Raw genomic sequence first — 26034 nt, 5'->3', positions numbered from 1 at the left:
TCAGTTTTCTCCATTTAGTTTTTCCAGGTTTCGTTCCCCCCCAAAAGAAAATCTGTTTTTCTCTCTCAAAATCACAACAAAATAGGATGTTCTAAGTCCACAACAATGCTTAACCCTTTACACTCGTGAGAATTGGCCTATATGGATAGGGCTAAATTGAAATGTTTGTTACAGAATAAATATGAAATGCATAACCATGGAAGCAATTGAAAGAGAACAGTTTGGAGATTATGTGTAGATTGACATCATGTATAGCATGTTACTGTACAGCCACTGCATTACAATTTAGGCATTTATCAGTGCCCAAATCTTCCATTTTTAACCTGTATACGGGTACGAGAGTACAGGGCTACACCACATCAGGAGACCACTTTTGAGGTCTGTGAAAAATCTAAGAAATGTTGAATTTTGGGTGTAGTTACCCTTTAATGCAAGTGTGCACCAGCCAGAGACCATTGTTTGGTTAGCGGTGTTTCTGTAGCGTTCATGTGATTTAGATTTTACAAAACAAAGCAGAGTTTGCAAAACAAATGGCCGCTGGATTGATGCAAATAATCATTATATCTTTCTGCCAGGTCGGCATAGGCTACTTTGTAGTTAACAAAGCCTTTCCATCTACCAGCAAACTGTTATCATTAGCATTATCACTAACGGCTACACAAAGTGTAAACTAGACATACCGCACACACACAGACGGGGCATTCCTGTGCCATTTCAGAAAGTTGCAGGAAAGAACGAATCACTAACCAGGTTTCCTTCCAACCTTTTTATGCGAGTAAAGTACATGTCAGATAAACAGGCCTGATGGAAAAAGCACATTTGTTGGTAAACTTTCCAAATGTCGGCAAAACAAAATACACTAGACAATGTGGGATCTTTTTGTGTCTGTAAAATTAATTATGCGAGAAATGGCAGTGGAAACGCCTTTATGCGCAAATATTGATATAATAACCATCATATCGAAGAAAACTTGGAGTCACGTGATGATATGTTGTGTGGTCCTCCCACTATGACTCGGGAAAGCATGCAGTTTGTTAGGCTACAGATGAAATAAATGATTATGAACTTCAGAGGGTGGTGAATCTGCAAGGTGATGAGGTTGATGCTCCTTTCCAATAAATATTGAGGGTCTTATTCTGGTGACATGATGATCGATGCTTGGTTGCCGTTTGACAAATAAAAAAACGTCTTGCTCTTTTGCCCTAAATTTCATTATATAGATAACCTACCTACCCACACTGTATCTGCAAGCTATTGGCTAGAGCGCAGGCACCAAGACCAGACTGGGCACATTCGCTATATAACACAATTTATTTTGTGACAAAACAGTCAGTATAGTTGAAAATGCGATGGAAACCCATTTAACTTCTATTTTTTTTATTCAGTACATGGACATTTTACTGCAAAAGTATTTTTTTTGTGCACTACGTCATCATGCACAGCCTTTTATCCGCAACAAGTCCATTTGATAGAAACACATCTCTGGTGGGAAAATGCGCATATTGTTTTTATTTTAGAATATTTGCTTGAAAATGTGTCCCAATTGGATGGAAACCTTGCTACTTATGCATTTTGTTCATGTCTTATGATTAACTTGGGCAAATTAATGCATTTTCTAATAATTTCAATACATTTAGTTGATTTCCTACGAAGTTCAATAAAACATTTTTTATTGTTGAATTCCGTTTTCATGTCTGGATTCCGTGATTCCATTCGCATTGTCCGCAACCCCGATTTTATAGGGCCCTACCTACTGTATGTTATAAATCATTGAAATACCTTTCTCCAAGTTCTCGTCACTTATAGGTTTGGTGAAATATGTACTGATAAAATGAGAAACGATGTACAGATAAAGCCAAATGATCCATTCAACTCTGAGAAGAGAATACTAATGATGTCCAGGCACAGCGATAAAATTCAAGAGCACAAAATGCCTCTATTGTTCTGAAGTTGCACCAGGGAAGAATGTCACTCAAAACCCTTTTGTTTTCATGAATACATCTCGCCAAGCCCACTAACCCTGGTTTGTTTTAGATTTTACAGCACAGATTCCAGCTCATAGTGGCTGAGTGACATTTTCTGGAACATTGCCATCGTTCTGCACCACTCTCCCTGTTCTTCCTGCACACAAACATACTAGCAGGGGTGTTCAGTTACCTGCTTTAGAAAATAAAGCATTCCTGCTTCTCAGGTTTCCGACAGATTTGGACCGGCTCCTTACATTGAGAAATTGAATCCACCATGCTGTGGTTGGTTGGTTAGACAGTCATTGCATCATTCTGCCTTCAGGGTAATAATCATGGGTGGATGATGGCGGGTGAGAGTTCATGTCCATATTTATAGGACCAGTAGGCTAAATATATTAAATTGCCCTTCTGTAAATCAATTACAGACTACTTTAGTAACCATAATGTAATTACTTAGCTATAACTGAGGTAGCTAGATAAAATAATAATTAAATTGAAAGGTAAGTGACCCTGACAAACTAAGGCTTCTCTAGCTGCCCGCAAAGCTTTCTCATCTTGTCCTGCTGCCATGTAATCTAATAAAGGCATTACAACTTTTTTCATCCACAAGCCTTGGGGTTCTTTGGAAGTAGTTTTATGCTTTGTACAACCTTTGACGCCTACCTACACAAGAAAAGTAGGCCTAGCCTATAACATCCCGGTTTTTCATGATTCAGCTACCCGTTTCCAAACAGCACCTACCACCACACCCACAAATTTTGTTTCAAATTAGTTACTAGAATTGATTAGACAGAATACGGGAGGTGTGTCAACATCAGCTGTGCTCATAACTGATGAGAGAAATAACTTAGGCAGGAATAGGACATATCTATACCCTGATGAAGACAGCTTGTCTGTCGAAATGTTGGTAATTAGGTTATTAAATGATTGCATCTGAGCTCCTAGAGTGTGCGGCTCTCCTTTTCTTTATCAGGAATAGGACAGAACCTAGTAATTGGTGTCATTGAATTAGGCCTAAACTCTGACTCTGCATCCCAGACTTCGGAAAAAGCGGCATGACCAACCATCAATAAGGGGGTATTGGCACTGAATAGCGAGTGTTATATGACTGCAAACTGACGCAAGGCCGAATGGAATGCTACTTAGGGTGAGAGAGCTCACCACTATGACAAAGAACATAATAATAATAATAATAAAAAATGTATGTGGAAGTACAATTGATATGTCTGCAAGGCCTCTTCAGATTGAAAGTTTGGTGAGCTCTCAACAAGGGAATTTGTAATTTGGGTGAACTAGGCCTATCCCTTTCACTTTCCATCATCCACAATAAACTAAACCAACAAGCTAATAGGCTTGCCTACATTCACTGAATGAACTGCTTGTATGATGAATGGAATAGATTGGTAGAACAAATTAAATGCCAATAGGATATGATCCAACAAAGCCATTTGTTAGTCAGACTCATCCAGAGAAGAGACTTGAACCGCCATGGCCAGACAGGTTGCTTATGTAAAATATGTGAGCTCAGCAGCTCTGAGCTAGCTGTCTGTCTTCGGCCTCCTAAACTCATGCCCCATCATGTCAGTCGCTTACAGAATATGTACTTGAAATAGCTAGATTGTAGCAGAGGGTGTGAATTTAAAACTAGTTGGTAACACTTTATATTGGTAAAAATGTCTGTTAAGTTGCTGTTATACCGGTGTAGTGACGCTGTAATTATACTAGTAACAATTTTGTATTAACATGTTACATAGCAGGCCTACATTAGTAGCAGTACAAATGTAGTTCAGTGGAAAGGGATAGGGACTGTTCCCAAAACTTACTATGCCATTATGATCCATCTATATATTTTGATGGTTCTAACCAACTACATTTCTTGGATGAGCTGCACAGTACACTGCTGGGTGTTTCTTCTGAATCAGCATTAAGTCAAACAAATCTGTTGTTTTTGGATAACTAATATGATCACATATCACATCTACAGCATAACATCAGTTTTATTTAATAAAATCCTTGCAAAATCCATCCCTGATGTCCCATCCAGTTAGATTTGAAATACTTAGCCTCTGAATAAGCCTACTATAAGCATACTATATATATTTCCGCTGCGCGTTTTGAGAGGGGTTGTAGAAGCCAACCACCATCCATGGTTCAGTACACGAGTAGCTAGCTGCCTGGAAAAAAGCCTTTCACCCCACCCCCAAAGCAAATGAAGCCATGGGATAAGACTGACCGGACCGGTGAAAAGGGTAGGGCGGTTAGGCTACTGAGGGTAGGACAGGCAGGGACTTCACCAGGGGCTGCGCCTGGCTGGTAGCTAGTTGGATAGTAAGCAGTTATGCAATATCTGTAAACAAGCCAGCACAGTAAACAGTCAGAAAGTCGTGACTACACGCAAAATGTTGTTTATATATTGAGAACTATCAGAGGGGTATACTACAAAACAGGATCAATGAGTTACCCAGTTAACTTGACTAAATATTCTGAAAATAACTTCTTATTTTTTTGAACGATAAGCTTGAAATGGGCATGGTCTATTTGACTCAGCAATCAAAAACACATCTAAGTTTAGCTTTCTTAATGAACCAGAAAATCAATAGTTAGCCAGCTAACTTTTATAAAAGACTAAACTAACTCATTGATACCCCTCTGGATTTGTACTTTTAACTACCTAACTATAGTAGTTTAGTAAGCTTTAGTTGCCCCAATACAGGAGATCTTGCTTCTCCCAACCTCGTCCCTACGAGCACTCAGCTTATCTGCCTGCACGCAGTCCCGACAGCACTGGGTATACATGTGGCTATATTAAGCTTTGGTTATTTAGTAACTGTCACATTTGTGATTCACAATGTTAACCTATGTTGTAGACTACAAATTACACTGATTTGCAAAACAAGTTCTAACAGCTATCCACATCCAAACCCTCCTCACACTTTCGTGAAAGATAGAGCCTCATTCTACTAGCCACGCTGCGCTGTGTTCGTCTCACCAGACAGTAGTTTACATCCCGAGGCTCTAGCTAGCTAGATAGCGACACTAAACTTCGCTTGCTGTGCTCTAGAAAGTCAAGAAAGATGCATACAATTACACCATATTCCAAATAACACAAGACTCCCTTGATCTTGGAATAATACACTCACCATATTGACAGGTCTCTGTAGAAATTCAAACAAGAGCAATCAGACAGCCTTGCTCTTGGGAGGCGAAGACTCCGTAGCTAGCGCAACAGCGTTGCTTTTCTTGCTCAAGACGCTCCAGTGGTCAACATTCCGGATGAGGACAAGCAGCTAGCGCAGTTCATTTCTCAGCTGACTCTTCAACACACACGAAACAACTCCTCCCTCTCGGCTGACTCCGCCCACATCGCCTCATGTCTCTTAGCTCTGTGTTCCAGAGGAATATTCAGTAGACCAATCAGCTGAACAGAGAGAGAGAGAGAGAGAGAGAGAGAGACCTGTTGCCACAAGAAAAGGGCAACCAGTGAAGGACAAACACCATTGTAAATACAACCCATATTTATGTTTATTTATTATCCCTTTTTTACTTTAACTATTTGCACATCGTTACAACACTGTATATAGACATAATATGACATTTGAAATGTCTTTATTCTTTTGGAACTTTTGTGAGTGTAATGTTTACTGTTCATTTTTATTGTTTATTTCACTTTTATCTATTTCACTTGCTTTGGCAATGTAAACATATGTTTTCCATGCCAATAATGCCCCTTGAACTGAATTGAGAGAGAGAGAGAGAGATTTTTTATTTGATTTATTAGGATCCCCATTAAATCAAATCAAATCAAATCAAATTTTATTGGTCACATGCGCCGAATACAACAGGTGCAGACATTACAGTGAAATGCTGACGCCAATGGCGACAGCTATTCTTACTGGGGTCCGACACATAATGAAAAAGACATTATAGACAAAATACTTTACAATTGACATACATTTAAAAACATTAACATGTAGTGTGTACAGGAGGGGAACGGGGACAGAGACATGCCGAGACTGCAGCCATAGCACACTGCTGCAAAAATAGACACTTCTATACACAGCAAACTTTTCCCAAATCAGTAGATACAGCCCCCCATGCTCGTTCTCATGTAAATAGGGCACTGTGGTCTCAGGTCTCAGCCTGGAGTAAGCCTGTGTGTGATAAGAAGTATAGAGGGGGCCCTGGAAAGTTCAAAGTATTGCTCAGGTTTTATTTCAGTTCTTTGGCCTAACCTTATTTCGGTCAATTGTGTCACTATTTTATAGCTTTTCAAACTGTAAATCTATATGATACTCACATAGTGGTCCTGTATGGCACAGTTGGTAGAGTGTGGCGCTTGCACCAACAGGGTTGTGGGTTTGATTCCCAGGACCACCCATATGTAAAAATTTATGCACTCATGACTGTAAGTCTCTTTGGATAAAATGGCATATATTATTATTAATACATAGAGTTACTGTAAATCAGTGAGTCGGAAGTAAGCGTACACCATAGAATTACATATAAAATCATATGGAATTGTAGGATTTGGTGTACACTACAAAATGCACAGTTGTTTTTCAATTTCATAATCTCCTATTGGCCCTGTTGTATAAAAGTCAAATCAAGAGTTCAATGCTCCGGAGTTACCTTTCCCTACTCCTATGCAGTGTTTTGGTATTTTCCCCCTCCAAGCAGTGTTGCAATAGGCCTACGGGGGTTACATGCCCCACACTAACCTTGGTGGTGAGTATAATTTCCTTCATATAATTGTGCAAATGTAGCCATTGTGCTATTAATATGCCACAGTATGTCACTTATCTGATTATTCTAGTAAGACTCCTCAAATATGATTTACTCCATGAACTCAACCATGGGGAAAAAATTATAATAGTCTGTAGTGCAAAAGGTTGTAAGTCTGGAACTTTCCCCAGCTGAGCCTGCCTAATGACAGGCTAGGGAAGACAGAGGACCCGTCCCAGACCTGCAGTATCTGGGTGAAGAGAACAACAGTGGTTCCATACTGTGTGACCCTGCCAAACACGCCACAATATAAGAGGGCATTGTACACAGACACAACATCACGTCACACCTCGGATCAGATCTCCTCCCTGTAACATTATAATAATAATAATATAATAATATGCCATTTAGCAGACGCTTTTATCCAAAGCGACTTACAGTCATGCGTGCATACATTTATTTTGTGTATGGGTGGTCCCGGGGATCGAACCCACTACCTTGGCGTTACAAGCGCCGTGCTCTACCAGCTGAGCTACAGAGGACCACATTATTCATGCATTTGTAAGGGTTGGTGTGAGGTGTGACCCAGGTGCGGTACAGGTTCGACAGTAGGCAGAGATGGTGAAACAAGGAACTTTATTGATGGTCCCGAAGCCAGGATACAAAATAACGGACGAACACTAAAAAGAAAGGCAGAGCAAATAAGACTCCAAAAAACAGGCAGACAACCAAAAATACAAAATACTAACTATGACTGAAATAATAAAGAAACAGGGAGAACACTTCTCACGTACCTGTCCATACATCCCGCAATCAGACACTGATTAGTACTGCTTGGCATAGTGAAACTAGCAGAGAAAACTGAGCAAGGGAACACAGGGAAGTGAGGGCATAAATACACAGGTGAATCAGATAGACACAGGTGACACCAATAGGAAGATGATTAGTCCGACTGTGAGTGAGGATGTGCCCTCACTCCTGTAACAGCATTAGGCCCATGTGAACATAGCCTCTGTCACAGCCTTTCACTTCGGCCAAGCCTGGGAGCCGAGGCTAATGTGAACATGGTTGCATTGACATGCAGCATTGGGTGTAAATTGCACAAATATGGTGATTTCCCTCAGATAGTCAAGGGGGGACCAGCACATTGTTGATGTAAATTGATGGGTGAGTGATTGTCTAACATTATCAAACATAGTCAATATAGACTATATTATCTAACAGTCAATGTAGTCTACAACATAGTCAATATCGACATACTGTACCTCCTGTTAGTGGAGGTGGAGCTGTGTGAAGAAAAGCTACATTTGCTCTTCCCATGTTTTTCATTACAAGGATGTTCAAGCATTTCACTGCAACTTTTATACCTGCTGTAAACTGTGTACGTGACAAATAACATTTGATTTGATATTGCAGGAATCTTACTTACAAAAGCAACACATGGAAATGGTGTTAAGACCAAAAATGATTGATAGCTATCATCCTTCTCAACCATGAATGCTGTGAGTTAACCACTACCTTCTTCTATGTTGTGTCATGAGCTGCCAGTAATTCTTGATTTAGAAAGATATTAGTTTTTCTGCATTAACGGTTGTGGCGGCAGTTGGCTTGGAACCAACCAAGCACTCGGTCTTGCTGCAGTTAGTTTCATAACACAGAGAATGGCCACAAATGATCAGGAATTCTGACCGACAGGGGCCTGTGGGCCAGCAAGAATGTACAGACCTACAGTGTGGAGAGGATTACCCTCTCTTGCTGCGTCCCAAATGTCACCCTATTCCCTTTATAGAGCACTACTTTTAACCAGGGCCCATATGGCTCTGGTCAAAAGTAGTTCACTATACAGGGAATAGGGTGCCATTTGGGACGCATACTTCCTCTCTCTGTAGATGATGAAATCCGGATCGAACTGCAGACAACAGACACATACCCAGAAACCCAATCCCCAGATCACTTACTTTTTGTAGGCCTGCCCGGCCTTTGAGAGAGGCAGATCAGGCAAAGCAGAGCAGGGAGCCTGTGAGGCTGAAGCGAGGGGACATTGTGCTCCCACTGCCGGTCTCAGTTCTCTCACTAACCCCTTCCCCTTGGCCCTAACAGTGTTTGTAGATCTGTAAGATGGAATCAATATAGTGTAATAAACCACCACTACCCTGATTATACCTATACAGACCGTTCAGATGTGCAAACGTTGAAAGGTTAGGGCCCAGGAGGCCATGTATAGGATTTCTGGGGAAACCTAAACCAGTATGGTCAGGAAATACAGTTTAGGTAAAGTTACATGAGAATTATGACCACATGATGAGTCACGGTTCAGAGTGGCTTGGAATAGTTGGGAGAGCTCTGATGTGGCAATCCTCTCAAAACAACATGTAAGCCTGGTGGCATCATAAGAAAGAGGTCTGTTTGGCTTCCAGATTTCATAAGGACAACAATAACCACAGCCAACAACCAAATGAGAAACAAATCTACTGCAGGTTAGATTAACCGCTCCATGACTCAAGAGCTTGCTACACTACCAAACGATCAATACATAAATATACATACATACTTTTGATTTTCCCCTGTAGAGTTAGAAGCTCATTGTTACATTGTACTTACACTGTATTTAGGATTTGGGTGAGGGATATGGTTAGGATTAGGATTACTGCAAGTAGTTACACTGTACTTACATTATAGCTACACTTTAATTTAAAGTGCACATCCAGACAGTATAGAATGTGGAAAATGTAAGATCAATGTACAGAAGAAAAAACTGTTACAAGGTTACAAAAAGCATTTAATTAAATAAATACAAAAATGCGGGCAGACAAAATAAAATGTGAAATTGTTCCAAAAATAATGTGCACTTAACATCAAAAAGCAATAGCTTATAAAACTCACAATTTTATTGGATTCATATTTTTCTATTTATTTCCAATTTTAACAACAGTTTATTACTGTAATAAGTTATCTGTAGTTTACAAAATATACAACTTTTTACCCTCAAACTCAACTCTGGACCTCAAAGTCAGTTCCTTTGCTTTTTTTCATTGTTCCCCTCTAATCAGGGACTGCTTTAGACCTGGGACACCAGGTGGGTGCAATTCATTATCAGGTAAAACAGAAAACCAGCAGGCTCCGGACCTCGTAGGTTAAGAGTTGAATACCCCTGATCTAGAACATAAGTAAACATCTAAACTGAATTTTAAGGAACTGGACAACCTATGAATCCATCTTTTCACAGACCAGTCTAGAATCTTGTGGCCCCTATTTTAATGCTTTACACTGGGGTGTCCTTTAAGCCTATCATTCAGTCCTTCCAATCAATATTGATACTACTTCATTTATAAAATATATTATAATATTCACTTTTGCTTTCTTTCAACTATCATAGTAATGCCTTAAAATGTCTAGAGAGGAACAAGCTCATGTACAGTACTGCACATCAGCTCTACTGTTTAATGCAATAACAAAAAGCTGTGCACTGCAGCCCCATGCAAACACCATAGAACACTTTGTGATTAAATAAACAACAAAATCATAGCAAATAGTAATTGAGTAACAGCCCATACCTCTTGTTCATTACTCATATATCTATTGATTAGTAAACTATTTTACTAAGTCGTGGTGATATTATTCACCAATAGTTACACATAAACAGAAATGCTTCAAAAATGCTTTTGTGATGTCAAGAAAGGATATGTTGGTCATCTTTTCTCTGAAGATGTAAATAGATATATTAAGAGGCATTATAAATCAAAGAATCATAACATGTAAAGGTTGAACAACAGCATAGAGGAGATCTAAAAACCCAGAGCTTTGCAAAATAAACTAGAATACGTTCCAAATGGCACCCTATTCCCTATATAGTGCACTACTTTTGTCCAGGGCCCATAGGCACTATTTAGGGAACAGGGTGCCATTTGGGATACACACTAATCACCAACTGGAGCCAAATTCTGTCATGCTTGGCCGGTGTTACTCATTGCACTATATCAAGCAGTCTGATCAATTGCATCCTATTACATGGAATATATACAGTAAATATGTAATAATCAAACATAACACTGACAGTAAGACAGCATGAGGCATCAATTTCATGTGGACGAGTATTAAACAGTAAAATAAAAAAGACAAATAATAAAATAACTAAAATCTCCTAAGATTATTATTATTATCAGCAAGAGCACCTAATAAATATTCCAAAGCAACAAAAATTATTGGCACATGCTTTTGTACAGCGATTCTTCTTTCCAGTTATTCAAGTACACATAACTAGATACATATACATAAGGACAGTGATAAATTAAGGTGAAAGATAACATATATTATTTGGCTGCCTATGACGATTCTAATCAGATGGTTTGCAAGACGCTCTGGAATCATTCTGGAAGATTCTTTATTGTCCTTGTTGTGAGAGGGATGATGCTGCTTGTATAGTACCAAGTCTACCGTTCACTTGAACTGTTTTTGTGGGGGCATTGACCTGAATAAAATAGATTAAAGATGAAAACCAGCGTTATTTTTTGCTCTGTACCAATAAAAAAAAAGCCTGACATTGAGTTATCAGAGTTCAGATCATGCAAGAAGTAGAATCTTTTGTGAAGACTGAAAGTGTTTTTATTTTATTTTTCTCATTGCTTAATCTAATGGAACAATACATTGCTCAAGCAGCACAGCCCCACAGACTGTGGAACTATGTGACGGAATCTTGGTCTCCAGCTATCACAGAATGTTTCCCAGGAGTTGTTTGTTCTGTCACAGACATGTTGCAACAAAAGACAAGGTAATACTACGTGAGAAATTGTGGGTAGTCGCCTGGCTGGTGAGTTCCCATGTGAGTACATGCACAACAGGTGATTTATGAACACCTCCATTTGCTCTATCTGAGAACATTGAATTTACAACCTGTAACTTGATGACTAAACTCGCTCCCAATAACTGTCTCTTTTGTGGTATTGCTATTGTATTGTTAGTGTGGCTGCCTGCAGTATAGAACATATTGTACCTTCTTCAGGCGCTCAGCTGCAGAGCCAGAGCGGATGGCCTCCAGCATTGCATCCCGGGCCAGAGCGGGGTTCCCCACAGCCCCCAGGGGCACCCCCACCATAGGGCGCTTGGGCTGGGTGGAGGGAGGGGCAAGAGGAGGAGAAGGAGGAGGGAGGAGCATAGAGGGGGGTGGAGGCGGCAGAGGCACAAATGGAGGAGGGGGAGGCATGGCAGGGAAAGCATCACACTGAGTGCTGTTCTCCTCCTCAGTCTTCCTGAACTTGTCAAGATCCTCTGCAGCCTGGGATTTGGTCTGTGGAGTGTAGAGAGGGGAACAGTCCAGAGTAGAGAGGGTGGCAGTCCAGACACATAGACCCACATGACGGCTGCTTACACACACACACACACACACACACACACACACACACACACACACACACACACACACACACACACACACACACACACACACACACACACACACACACACACACACACACTACAACTTCCCTCATATACCTAGTGGTTTACTAGGCAGCAAAACAAAGGTTCAGCTTCAGCTAAATTTAGCTTCAGCTCCAACTAAATTCAACAGGTAGCTAAGGAATAGAATCAAGAATTCTCATTAAACATTCCATTATTTTTTTATCAAACCTAAATTCCACATTATTGCCCTGAGAACCTGATTTAGTAATGCACATTTCTGAGATTCCTGCTGGTGAGCTGGGCAGGAACATTCTAGAGCTCACCACATCGGGCCTCCATCACAACTACATCTGCACATTTCCTCCTCTCATTTCACCATGGTCCTTACATGAAAACAAACCACATCACATTCAAGGGGAATGCAAATAGACTCATTTATAGTAAACATAGTGCTGATTGTTCTCCTGAAATGAGCTATTCACTGACATGCAACAGATCATCTGTGCTACAGCAAGACATTGCAAAACCAATGCATTGCACACCACCCTGTCTGACTCTTTGCTATAGCTTACCTTCTTTAGCCCTGCAGAGTTACTTTGGCCTCTAATGGCTGCCAGTAGCGCACATCGCTCATTCTCTTCCTCAACAAAATATGATTTCTTCAAAGTGCTGCTTGCACTTGAGTCCGATATCTAGTCCGACAGGGAAAATCAGGGAAATTAGAAACCAAGCCCCTACATTACACCCATTTTAAGTGGCTGTAGACTTCCACTTAAAAAAAAAGAAAAACAGTGATCTTTGTGAAGTTAGCATGACGGTCACTCTATCTCTCTCACCTTTCTGAGCCTCTCCTTCCCGTCCCCACACTGGATGGCCGACATCAGGGTGGTGTGTAGTGACATGTCCATCTGGACCGACTTCATGATCACAGGTTTGAACTTCTTCACCGGCCCAAACAGACGGACCTGCTGGGGCTCTGGGAGGTCGTTGCTTGCAGCAGCTGCAGCCGCTCCCAGTGGTTCAGGCTTCTTTGCCAGGGCTGGACGACCTTTGGGACCTACTGTCTCTGATCTGCTCTGTGGAGGTGGTTGACCCTGTGAGGGCTTGGAGAGGGCAAGTACCTGTTCAGTGGGGGATTGTGGTGCTGGTGGTGGGGGTGTCATCTGTGTCTGCTGTCTGGGACTGGGACTGTTGGGCCCGTGCTGCTTAGTGTTATTGGCCACCGTATCAGAGTCCAGTGACTTTGAGCTCCTTCCTCCACCTCGCAGGGTAGAACTGCTCCCATAACCACTCCGGTCCAGTCCTTGCGTCGACTCACCGGAGACTACCCGTTTCTCTGCTGATAGGTAGTCAGGGTAACATTTAGCACCGGCGTGATAGGACCCAGACCCAGAGCTGCTCTCCTTATTCACTGGTACATTAGTAGATGTACCAGAGGACCGCTGTGGATTTACATGAAAGGATCGACCCTCTTTCTGATAGCCGTAACTGCCAGGTGGCTTTCTCACAGGGCCAGACAACTCTGCTGGTACTTCTTGAATGTTGTCAGCTTTGGCCGTGGTGGGCTTCACAGCGTATTTAGCAATGGCAGAAGCTACGTACTGACTGGATGTTCTCCTGGACGGCTTGAGGAAGGAAAGGTCTCTCTTCTGATCTTGGAGAATACCAGGGTTCAGTTTCATAGGCTGCTGCTGCTGCACAGGCGTCTCTGAAACTGGAACTGGGGCCTTGCCCTCTGCTTCCTGTGAAACGTCCTTTGTTACCTCAACAACATCTTTGCATGTTTCCTTAGGTGTCATCTTGGCTACAAGTTCAGAGGCCTTAGGTGTTGCCTTGGCTGCAGGTGGGTTAGAGGCTATGACCAGAGGGGTGGTTTTGGGAACCTCAGGCTCTGGGCTCTGGGTTTTTGTGAAAGCGACAGGCCCTCTACTAGCAGGGACCGAAGGTGCAGAAGTGTCCTGCTTGTCCTGCTTCTCTGTGGAGCTCCAGAAGGCTTTGGCTTTCCCCAGGAGTGGTGAGACGGAGTCATCTTTGTTGATCCCCGACTCAGAGGAACCACCAAACTTGTTTTGGGCGATGGCCACTTTGACCATGTTACCCTGATCGTCAATTCTAATGGCACCTGTTGTCAGTGTGGCCAGGGCCTCTGCTTGCTTCTGAGGCTGGGTTGCAACTGCGGGCTTGGGAGGGACGATGGTGAATGTCTTCATACCGAATCGGGAGACTGGGCTACAGGTGATTTTGGTTTGTGCCTGGGGGGCAGCGTGGCCTCTATAGGTGGGAACCTCTTCCTCAGGGGACTTGGAATGGCTCTCTGAGACAGCGAGAGAGCTGTTGACAGGTGAGGCTTTCCTCTCAGCTCCCTCATTGGACTCCCGTCTTTGAACTTCCACTTTAGCTTTAGTCTTAGAGACCGCTGCTGTGCGGTCTTTCCCCGTGGCGCCATTGGCAAGCTTCTTCCCTGGTAATTTGAGGCGCTGCGCGGGCTGTGGTTGACCAGAGCTGACTTTGCTGGAGCCGTCAGACGTACAGGCACTGTTGTTTTTGTTCTGTATGCTACCAACACTTGAATGATGATGACTGTGGTTCAGGTCTTTATTGTCCGTTGTTTGAGAGCTACTCATTAGGGTGGCTTGGTAATCCGTCATGTTCTGGGTCTCGTAGTCCTCCAGGACTACATCTATGTCTGTGACTGGGACCTCCATATCCACCACAGACACTGGGATGTCATTGCTCTCAGTGGACATCACGTAGGGGTACTCTTGCACTGAAACAGCATCTATGTGACTTATATCTAGTGGACAGGGACAAACAAAAATACATGTGTTAGCCGGCCTGCTTATTGACTATACAACAAATATTTGTTTTGGTCCTGTGCATCCATTGTGGTTTCCAGTATGTCTCCAGTATGTAATTCATGTGCATTTGATGGACAATACATTTGTGTTCTACTAAAAGCTCACCTGCTAGATCAGCCTCCAGATCAGCCAGAGTCTGGTTGAGCTGAGCGGTGAGCTCTGGGTCCTCTTCATAGATGTCCTTTGTTTTGCCTGCTTTGTCGTTGTGGCTGATATCACTGCTGTGTCTAAGGGAGGAGGGGGTAATACAAGTTAAGTTTTGAGCTGTTTTGCAGGTAGCATAAAAGGATAACTCTCAAGTTAACTAAAAAGTTTGAAAGTTATATTTAGATCATGGTGGAGTCTGCTGCCCTTTAAATATTTATTCATAAAAACTTAGTACTTGTGTTTTCAAGTTTATATTTATTTCACACTTAGTTCAAGGTGTCCACTGAGCATTCCTATGTTTTATTAATGTGTTTCTTTTCTAAACTAAAACTAAAAAGGCATGGGGGTTATATTCTTGCTCTTCTTGGCCAAGCCAAAGAGAACTTCCTCCTGCATACTAGGTTGAGCCTATTTTCCTTGTTAAAAGATGACTGAGAAAAACCCCAGAGCCCTCAATTTAGAGCCCAGCAGATTTAAGTGAAGCTGCAGGCTTTGGCAGGTAGCCCCTTAGCTCCAACACATGTGGACTGCAGTGACTCAGTCAGGAAGCACTGTTGGCGCCGTAAAACAGGCCTTTAAAAACCAGCCGGTGCAGAGACGTGAGATTGCTGACTAAATAGTGAGAAACGTAAGGCAGACTGAGAACTGGGAGCAAGGAGGTAGTTGGTAAATCATAGGAAGGATCTGACTCATTGGTTGACTGGGCCATCAAAGATTAGGTACCCTTCCAATGAGAAAAGAAGGGTTAGCTAGGGTCTGCAACAAGGTTAGTAGTAGTAAGTGCATAAGGGTAGGATAACTAAGAAGTAATAATTGAAAAGCATTATGAGTTTGACTTTGCTAAGTCTCCACCCTGAACATTGCTATGATAATGCAGTGAGCAGAGCAGGTGAGTGGTAGTACAGCTATAGTACCTGTGTCTGGAGCCCCACGTGGCACAGCCCTCGTCACTATCACTAGAACAGTCCTTGATGAGGGGATGGATCATGGGATGAGAGGAGCCAGAAGAGCCCAGGGAGAGGCTCCCGTCTGGGGAGGTAGGGTGAGTGGTGTCGGAGGCAGAGGGGGAGCTGACAAGGACAGAGTCCTCAGCCTCAGCCATGCCCTCGGAGGCTGCATAGCCCTGGTCCTGGAAGCTGCCACTGCCACTGCTGCCCATGGATAAAGTCTCCTCCTCCTCTGTGTCTGGGGTCTGGGGTCCTGCCACAGAGAGCCGCCGAGAGTGCAGCCAAGCTGGGGTCCGGGCAGAGGGGTGGTATACATGATCATCATTATCATCAACATAGTCATTATCATCATCATTAACAACATAATCCTCAGTATTATTATCAGTATTATCAACTGACAGAAAAAAGCTGTATAATTATGCAAAATGAGCTAATCTAGTTACAATGTTATCTGTAGTCTATTGAGAACAACAGTTCACAGCAACAGAAAAATAGAGGTTACACAAGCATGTGCATTAAAGAGAATGGAGGGAAGCAGACAGAGGGGAAGAGTGAGATAAATGTTATTATACAATGTTAGCTAGACATACATTCTGAGACACACACACACACACTCAATGAAACTGCTACGTTGATGTGGGCAGGCTTAAACAAACCTTATGATCCTATACTCAACATTTCCCATGAACGATATTGACATGTTACATCATATACCGTAGTCCTCTGGTCTCCCACTTGGCATTGGGGCCTAACATTTAGATTGTATAACGTCTCACTCATCTCACTGGTAATCAAGCCAAAAGTAGGAGCATTAATGTACAGTACCAGTCAAAAGTTTGGACACACCTACTCATTCAAGGGTTTTTCTTTATTTGTACTATTTTCTACATTGTAGAATAATAGTGAAGACATCAAAACTATGAAATAACACATATGGAATCATGTAGTAACCAAAAAAGTGTTAAACAAATCATAATATATTTGATATTTGATATTCTTCAAAGTAGCCACCTTTGCCTTGATGACAGCTTTGCACACTATTGGCATTCTCTCAACCAGCTTCATGAGGTAGTCACCAGGAATGCATTTCAATTAACAGGTGTGCCTTGTTAAATGTTAATTTGTGGAATTTCTTTCCTTCTTAATAAGTTTGAGTAAATCAGTTGTGTTGTGACAAGGTAGGGTTGGTATACAGAAGATAGCCCTATTTGGTAAAAGACCAAGTCCATATTATGGCAAGAACAGCTCAAATAAGCAAAGAGAAACGACAGTCCATCATTACTTTAAGACATGAAGGTCAATCAATCCAGAACATTTCAACAACTTTGAACGTTTCTTCAAGTGCAGATGAAACTGGCTCTCATGAGGACCGCCACAGGAAAGGAATTACCTCTGCTGCAGAGGATAAGTTAATTAGAGTTACCAGCCTCAGAAATTGCAGGCCAAATAAATGCTTCACAGAGTTCAAGTAACAGACACATCTCAACATCAACTGTTCAGAGGAGACTGCGTGAATCTGGCCTTCATGGTCGAATTGCTGCAAAGAAACCACTAGTAAGGGACACCAATAATAAGAAGAGACTTGCTTGGGTCAAGAAACACGAGCAATGGACATTAGACCGGTGGAAATCTGTCCTTTGGTCTGAAGAGTCCAAATTTGAGATTCCTGGTTTCAACCGCCGTGTCTTTGTGAGACACCGAGTAGGTGAACGGATGATCTCCGCATGTGTGGGTTCCCACCGTGAAGCATGGAGGAAGAGGTGTGATGGTGTGGGGGTGCTTTGCTGATGACACTGTCAGTGATTTATTTAGAATTCAAGGCACACTTAACCAGCATGGCTACCACAGCATTCTGCAGCGATACGCCATCCCATCTGGTTTGTGCTTAGTGGGACTATCATTTGTTTTTCAACAAGACAATGACCCAACACACCTCCAGGCTGTGTAAGGGCTATTTGACCAAGGAGAGTGGTGGAGTGCTGCATCAGATGACCTGGCCTCCACAATCACCCGACTTCAACCCAATTGAGATGGTTTGGGATGAGTTGGACCGCAGAGTGAAGGAAAAGCAGCCAACAAGTGCTCAGCATATGTGGGAACTCCTTCAAGACCGTTGGAAAAGCATTCCTCATGAAGCTGGTTGAAAGAATGCCAAGAGTGTGCAAAGCTGTCATCAAGGCAAAGGGTGGCTACTTTGAAGAATCTCAAATATAAAATATATTTTGATTTGTTTAACACTTTTTTGGTTACTACATGATTCCACATGTGTTATTTCATAGTTTTGATGTCTTCACTATTATTCTACAATGTACAAAATAGTCAAAATAAAGAAAAACCCTGGAATAAGTAGGTGTGTCCAAACTTTTGACTGGTACTGTATATGTTCCATTTATTAGGTTTACAGTATTATCCAGCCATCATGTAGAGCACATCACTGAGAAGTCATTAAGAGAGATGCTTTAAAGCCTCCTAACCCATGAGTGACCTTGGCCCCAGTGTGTCTCCAGTGTGTCTCCAGTGTGTGTGTGTGTGTGTGTGTGTGTGTGTGTGTGTGTGTGTGTGTGTGTGTGTGTGTGTGTGTGTGTGCGCGCTGGGCCTGTCAACTTCAGGCAGAGCTGTAATGAAGAGAGCCTGTTCCTGGAGATCCAGTGACTCACACAGAGTGGCCCTCCCAACCCTTTCCAAGCAATGGCTTAGTCATGCCAGCTGCAACCACAGCCAGCACACACTCTCCCTAATCACCAGACACACTCTGGCTATACCCAAAACAGCCAAAAACACTCTCACACACAACCTCAAGCACATGCACAGTATATCCCTATCCAAAACAAAATCTTACACAAACATGAACTCATGCTTGCTCCCATCACATAAACCCAAACCATGCACAAACCAAGTCAAGACTTTCAGGCAGTAACTCACTCTCTATGCCAGTAACACTCTCTCACACACATCCAGTCATAGACATCTATCATCTCTCTATCCACAGCATACTAAAACACACTAAGCCACATTACCAGCACACACAGACCAAAATCCCAATCACAAATAATTTCCTCATGGCCTCAATCAACAAGTGGTCTTTAAAGTCTTTAATGTAAAATGAAATGATAAAATATTAATGTTTTTATGCTTGTCCATTTCAAGGAAATCCTTGATCTCAATTATCTGTCTTGGACTCCATGCTAATTTTGCACTTAAAAGTGCTTTTTTGTACAATATAACAATTAAAAACCCACATGAAGGCTGATATTGACAAAGGCACTTAAAGGAGGACTGAATATCTGGATAAGCCAATACAGAAGAGTAATTTATTTCACTCACTCACACATCCAAAGTAAAAGCTAAAAACATGTAAACAAGAGTGTCTTCTTTATAGCTATCATAACTTCTCTCAACTGATATGTTGTTGCAGTGAAGCTGCTTCTCACAAACCCACTAATACTAACCAATGTCTCAGGAGATCATCTCATAAAAAGGATGAACCCTCCACATAAAAAGTGTAATTGATTTATTGGTCACTCCTTAATGGAGTCAACCAACCAGCATGCAGAGAAACAACAGCCTCGTTTCCAGTTACTAACCATTACAAACACTAAGCAATAATACCGAAACCTATACCACCACCATCTAATCATTGATTTGTGGATATCATATGACTTTCCTTATACCCTCATTTCAAAATGTCTCCATCAATCACTCCACACTCAATACATGTATGGGTATCTCATCTGCACTTAAATAGCCTACTGATCACACACATCCCTGTCCCCATCAGCCCTCACACATCACGCTCTGTCCTCTTAGTTCTCTACTGTACCAACCACTGTATAACTAGCTGAAATACAAAACGGCTTATAGTTTATACTGTATATACAGACATTTATAAAAACAAGCCACAAACACAAGGAAAAGGAAGCCACATTACACAATTGAGGGATTTGAAAGTGTAGAGTTGGGAAAGAAAGGCAGTTCTAGGTACAGTTCTAAGAACAGGAGGAGGAGGTTGGAAGGAGTAGAGGTCCAGCAGGAAGAGATGAAGGTGTAGAAGAAGCGAGGGAGGAGAGGAGGTGGTAGAAGAAGACAGTGAGAGGACGGCAGGCCAGAGAAGTCTGTCTGTCTGTCTGTTCACCGAGGCTTGGAGAATGGGAAACGGACAGGGGCACAGCAGTAGACTGTGGAAGGGAGAAAATAAGAAGACATGAGAAAGTTGATAGAAAGAGGACAGGGTAGATAAAGGTGTTCTGGAGCCCTGGAGAAAGAAGTTGCATCTATCGCAGCCTGACAACAGACAGCAGGAGATCAAAAAAACATTGGATGAAAGCCTCACAGGATGATTAACGTTGCATCCTAAATGGCACACTACTCCCTATATAGTGCACTACTTTTGAACAGAGCCCTATAGGCCCTGGTCAAAAGAAGAGCACTATATAGAGAATAAGGTACCATTTGGGATACAAGCAACTTCACCGTCACAGCTGACCTTCAGTATTGGGCTCAGCTGGCCTATCAGCCTGTCTGTTATAAAGGAGGCCTCATAACTGTTTAACTGACTGCAAAGGAGATTAACCACTTGGCAAGTCTGGATAGAATGTCCACATGAGCCGGACTACACATTAAGAGGGAAAACTGTGATACACACACAGAGATTGATTTCAAAATTTTTACATTTGAGTCATTTAGCAGAAGCTCTTATCCAGAGCAACTTACAGTAGTTAGTGCATACATTTTCATACTTTTTTTTTCTCGTACTGGTCCCCCGTGGGACTCAAACCCACAACCTTGGCAACCTTGCAAGCACCATGCTCTACCAACTGAGCCACATGAGACATTCAACATTCAACAACAACTATGAAGTTCAGGGAGGGAAGCAGCACTGAAAAAGGAGAGGAGTTAGAGGAAGACATGAAGGTTAGAAGGAGAGCGGCTGGCTGCAGGAGGAGAAGGCAGCCCAATAGTAGTGGAGGTCAGCTGGGATGAGAGACCTACACTGAGGGGCCTCCTCCATGTGGCTCTCTGGTGAAGCATCGGGGGAGTCTGGGTCTGAGGGAGGGGGAGGGTACGGCGGTGGTGGGGGGATGACTAACTGGGGGGGCTCTCGTACTGGGGTTCGCCGAGGTTTGAGTGGCACTGGACGCTCAGCACCTAAAGAAAAGGAAGGATGCAGCAAGCACTGGGTATTAGAATGGGGGAAATCAATAGGCTTGAGAAAGTTGCATTGAAAAACACAAATTCTGTATCATCATTAAAAGAAAAACCCAGGAAATACAACTGTTATTTATTATTTTTTTTGCCTTTGTTCATCATACTGTGCAGAAAGAAATTACAATTTATAAAAAACATTAAACAAAAGACACAAGGCAATCAATGAATGGATACATTAACAAATAACTGAAAGCTGCTTATAACTGCTTAGTGTATGTGGAGAAAGTACATTAAAGCTCCTCTCTTGAGTGGAAGCTTCTCAGTGGCAATTGTGTTGCTTGCTGATCAGACCTACTCTATGCCCCAGACCCCAGCTGGGGAAGATAGAAAAGGAGCTTCACAAAACACTCCAGGCAAGGGCCGGACTACCGCATCACAGAGAGACTGATGGCACTGTGTGGACTGGAGCTGAATGGCCTGCCACTAGGGTGTAACTGTGTTGATCCTAAATAACACCCTATTACCTATATAGTGCACTACTTTTGACCTGGGACCTGGGTCATAAATAGTGCACTATAAGGGAATAGGGTGACATTTGGGATACAACCAGTAACAGGCTGATGTAAAGGCAGCTAGTGCTGAGCGATGTGAGCAATATGTCAACATATGCCTCACACATCCCTTACTCAGCAGCTGATGGACTGCATGGAGTAGAGCTGGCTGTGGGAGTGACTGACTAACTCTGCGCCTCAGCCCCTTCAGATGATGGACTACGTTGCAGGTGTGACAGCTAGCGCCACAAAAAGATGTACCTAGCTACGGGACTTAACCGCACACAGCAGATTAAGATGAGAGCTTCCCTATTGTCAACACACTGAAGATAAGACATAGGGTAAGAAACACACCCTGCAGAGGCTAACAGATGACCTACAGGCCCTTTCAAAACAATTAGGGGGACACAAGCACGAGCACGCACACACACACACACAATGGGTGGGTGGATTGATTGAAAAAGCCCCAATTGAGTGTGTTGAAATCTTCTTTTTCAGACACAACATGTCTCTTAAGATGAGAATGAACGATCCAAAAACCACCCATTAGAGATGGAGCCTCTGTGCCTGAGCCAAACATGATGGTGTGAGAGAGAAGAGGCAGAGCTGGGAGAGAGGAAGAGGCAGAGCTGGGAGAGAGAGAGAGAGAGAGAGAGAGAGAGAGAGAGAGAGAGAGAGAGAGAGAGAGAGAACAGGTGAAAAAAGGAAAAGAGAGCACATAGAAGCAATGTGCCATGTGAGAGAGGAGAGATGTCTGGGTTGCACTATTCCTGCTAACAGAGCCAATAGAGGATCTTTCTCTCCACACAGCTGGGGAGGTAGGAAACAACTGCGCTCACATACATTATAGAACGTAAACAATTATTATCTTTAGCCCACAGGGGTTAAATAAGGGGAAGCATCTAAAATCCCTGTCGTAAATCATCCCTAATTGATGCATGTCATCTATTTATTTTACAGACTGTACAACTGATGATGTACAACCACAAATATACAACTTCAGATCAGATCATAATGATTTGTTTTGTTCTGTTTTGGGGAAGTCTAGTTGTTCTGCCTTGTGAGCAATAGATAGGTCTGTCGGTCTGACAGGGTCTTCCCAGCAGAAGTCTATTTGTTCTGCACAGTGCCTTGGGAGTAGTGGAGGGGAGGGAGGCACACCCAGGTCTATAAATCAACACCCCAGCGCTGTCTGCTTTAAATGCGTCCACTGCACTAAACACTTCATCCCTCAACCTCTCTCATTCTCTCCAAGCTAAATAAATATTGTCCGCTTCAACCCGTTTCAAGAAAAGACATGGAGAGTAAAGCAATCGATATAACTCTAGTCTTGTGCATGTTGTTCCCTTGTTAGATTAGGTAGTACAGTGATTATTTTAGGATGGAGCAATGTCATATTCTACACTACAGTGCATCAATAGGAATAGCAAGGCTAATAGCAATGCTATTTCACCTGGTTTCCCGAGGACAGATTGTACAAAACGTAAGGCATTCAATCAAATCTGCAGCGCTGAAATCCCAGCCCACTCCTGTCCTGTGACGTAGGGGTTATTTAGTTTATGCTGCCTTGGGCCCCTACTGGCTAAATGACTGGTACAGGTATCATATCTACCACCAGCAACTCAGTTCAGGTTGAGGGGAACCTGTTATAGTGAAAAGCGGTAGTAGTGCAACAATCGTTGCCGGTGTTCTCCAATTGGGTTAACCCATTTGGGGGAGATCCTTAAGGAGCCAACCTAGGCAAGGGTTGTTACACTGTTATATGACAAACATGTAGGGAGTTAGTGCTCAACGTGGTGGTCATCTGCTGCTGAACACTGGAACAGCCTGTGGGTTGACAGGAGAGAAACCTTGATCGGCCGCTTTACATTGACTAGATGTGTTACTGATGATACTGACCCATGGCGCTGTGTCTGTTGTTCTCCGTCTCGTCTAGTTTCAGGCCGAGAGCAGACTCTCCTCTGGTCTCCTCCGGTGTGGTGCTGCGGGACGAGTCGGGGGTGGGCTTGGCCTTGTCAACGCTGCTGCTGGGGGTGGAGTCAACCTTTTCGACTTTGCTGGTAAGGGCGGAGTCAGGGGCAGCCTTCACCATATCAGTCTTGCTTCTGGGGCCGGTGTCAACCTTGCTAGGGGCGGAGTCTCGGGAGGAGTCAGCCATGGCAGCACTGCTGCTGGGGGTGGAATCAGGGCTGGGCTTGCACACATCAGCCCTGCTGGAGGCGGAGTCAGAGTCAGCCATTGAGGTGTCAGCGACAGAGGTGCCGGCGGCCACCCCACTACTGTTACTGCTGCTGCTGTAGACAGACCCATTGCTCAGCTCAGAGCCAGAGTCCTCCTCCGCAGGCAGGCTTGGGGTAGGAGAGCTGGGGGCTGGAGAGGGAGAGGGGGCTATCTGGACAGAGGTGTGAGGCGCTGGGGTGCTAGGAGCTGGGGTGACAGAGGCAGCAGGGCTAGGAGGGGGTGCCGGGGCCTTCCTCTTCCTCAGTGTACTCTCTGAGTCAGGAGCCACCTGAGAGAGAGAGAGAGAGAGAGAGAGAGAGAGAGAGAGAGAGAGAGAGAGAGAGAGAGAGAGAGAGAGAGAGAGAGAGAGAGAGAGAGAGAGAGAGAGAGAGAGAGAGAGAGAGAGAGTAATGAGTCTCCCCCTACACCCTATAAACCATTTATCCTTGGACATCATCACTGCCCATTATCATTATTATTCGGTGCACTACGCAGAAATCGCTGCACCATTTCCTGGTTGCTAAAATTCGGATAGTTCGCCTAATTTCAATTTATGTTACAAAACTAGCAATCATTGTGTAGAAAATAATTGTACCATCTAAACAGCTGTGAAATATATTTTCTATAATCAAAAATATAGTATTTCCAGCAGTTTGAAGATGGTGTGCAAAACCAAAAGACGCAAAAACATAACTTAAGAACGGGAAGCATAGAAACAGATCTACTGCTTCTTAGAGTTGCTTTCAATGAGAATGACAGATCTATAACTAACATTTCTATGTGAATTTGGTCAGGTCGCCCAAAAAGTTACATATTGTAGCTTTAAGACATTAATACCTTTTTTTAGATTAAATGTATTGTATGGATTATTGAACAAAGTGTTCCATGTTTCTTTGTACACTGTTACTGAAAGGGGTATTATTACTTCCTTATACAACAAAACAATGTGTGACCCATTTAATCGCAACATGTCCTCTGATCCTGGAGGCATGGACATAAAAACACTTTCAAACGTGTTTGGCCACCTCAGGTTCTCTGGCAGGCTATTCCAGAGGCTGGGGGCATAGTAACTAAAGGCTACCTCTCCATGCCTCTTGGTCCTAGGCTTTGGGATAGTTAAAAGGCCAGTACCAGAGGACCTGAGGGACCTACTGGGTACATAACTCAAAAACATGTCTGACATGTATTGGGGTGCACAATCATAGGTTGATTTAAAAACCAATAGAATAATATTACAATTAATTCTAAAACTCACAGGCAGCCATTGCAGAGACTTTAAAACAGGTGTAATGTGTGCTCTCCGTCATTCTGTATGTTTTGCAGTTGACCAATGACCTTCTTGGGTAGACAGGAGAGCATTACAGTAGTCAAGCCTGCTTGTAATAAAAGCATGGATGAGTCTCTCTGTATCAGCCTGAGATAGAAACGTCCGCATCTTGGCAAAGTTCCTCAGGTGGTAAAAAGCTATTTTGGTCACATTCCTAATGTGTGATTTGAAATTGAGATCAGAATCTAAAATGACACATACGTTTTTTTAACTGGTGTTTTCTTTATTGCCCGTGAATCCTATTTGACCGCAATGTTGTGTGTGACCTAAAGCTGTACATTGATCAAAAAAGGTGTTGTGTGAGTTGGGGCGCATAAGCCTCATCTCAAAATGGCTGTGATAGGAGAAAACTGAGGATGGATCAACAACCTTGTAGTTACTCCACAATACAAATCTAATTGAGTGAAAAGTAAGACTGTACAGAATAAAACATTTCAAAACATGCATCCTGTTTGCAACACGCCAATAAAGTAATACTCCAAAAAAATTGGAAAAGCAACTTTAAAACGTACATTTTAAAGTAGCCATTAACTTTTTGCCCTGAATACAAAGTGTTATGTTTGGGACAAATCCAATACAACACATTACTGAGTACCACTCTCCATATTTTCAAATATAGTGGTGGCTGCATCATGTTATGGGTATGCTTGTAATCGTTAAGGACTGGGGAATTTTTCAGGATAAAAAAGAAATGGAATGGAGCTAAGCACAGGCAAAATCCTAGAGGAAAAGCTGGTTCAGTCTGCTTTCCAC

General features: G+C 42.8%; 2 protein-coding genes across 5 annotated transcripts in view; both read right to left on the bottom strand.

Annotated features, from left to right (window-relative positions):
• The window catches only part of LOC121586245 (growth factor receptor-bound protein 10-like), an 81661-nt gene extending 76427 nt beyond the window's left edge, over positions 1 to 5234 (bottom strand). For both annotated transcript variants that reach the window (XM_041902788.1, XM_041902789.1), the window contains exon 1: positions 5108 to 5234. The gene's annotated coding sequence lies outside the window, so the exon portion shown is untranslated. The remainder of the gene's footprint in view (positions 1 to 5107) is intronic.
• A 4538-nt stretch (positions 5235 to 9772) lies between these two features.
• The window catches only part of LOC121586244 (protein cordon-bleu), a 76620-nt gene continuing 60358 nt past the window's right edge, over positions 9773 to 26034 (bottom strand). For 2 of the 3 annotated variants that reach the window (XM_041902785.1, XM_041902786.1), the window contains 8 exons: positions 23634 to 24243; positions 21028 to 21183; positions 16006 to 16324; positions 15050 to 15171; positions 12923 to 14880; positions 12659 to 12778; positions 11680 to 11973; positions 9773 to 11157 (listed from right to left, as the gene is read on the bottom strand). In XM_041902785.1, the coding sequence (XP_041758719.1) occupies positions 11071 to 11157; positions 11680 to 11973; positions 12659 to 12778; positions 12923 to 14880; positions 15050 to 15171; positions 16006 to 16324; positions 21028 to 21183; positions 23634 to 24243 (3666 nt within the window). In that variant the 3' untranslated portion in view covers positions 9773 to 11070. The remainder of the gene's footprint in view (positions 11158 to 11679; positions 11974 to 12658; positions 12779 to 12922; positions 14881 to 15049; positions 15172 to 16005; positions 16325 to 21027; positions 21184 to 23633; positions 24244 to 26034) is intronic. The other variant, XM_041902787.1, reaches the window with a different exon arrangement.

This window comes from Coregonus clupeaformis, chromosome 17 (assembly GCF_020615455.1).
Source record: "Coregonus clupeaformis isolate EN_2021a chromosome 17, ASM2061545v1, whole genome shotgun sequence".
Lineage (NCBI taxonomy): Eukaryota > Metazoa > Chordata > Actinopteri > Salmoniformes > Salmonidae > Coregonus > Coregonus clupeaformis.
Note: the sequence above shows the minus strand (reverse complement) of the source record. Positions and strands in the feature narration are given on the sequence as shown.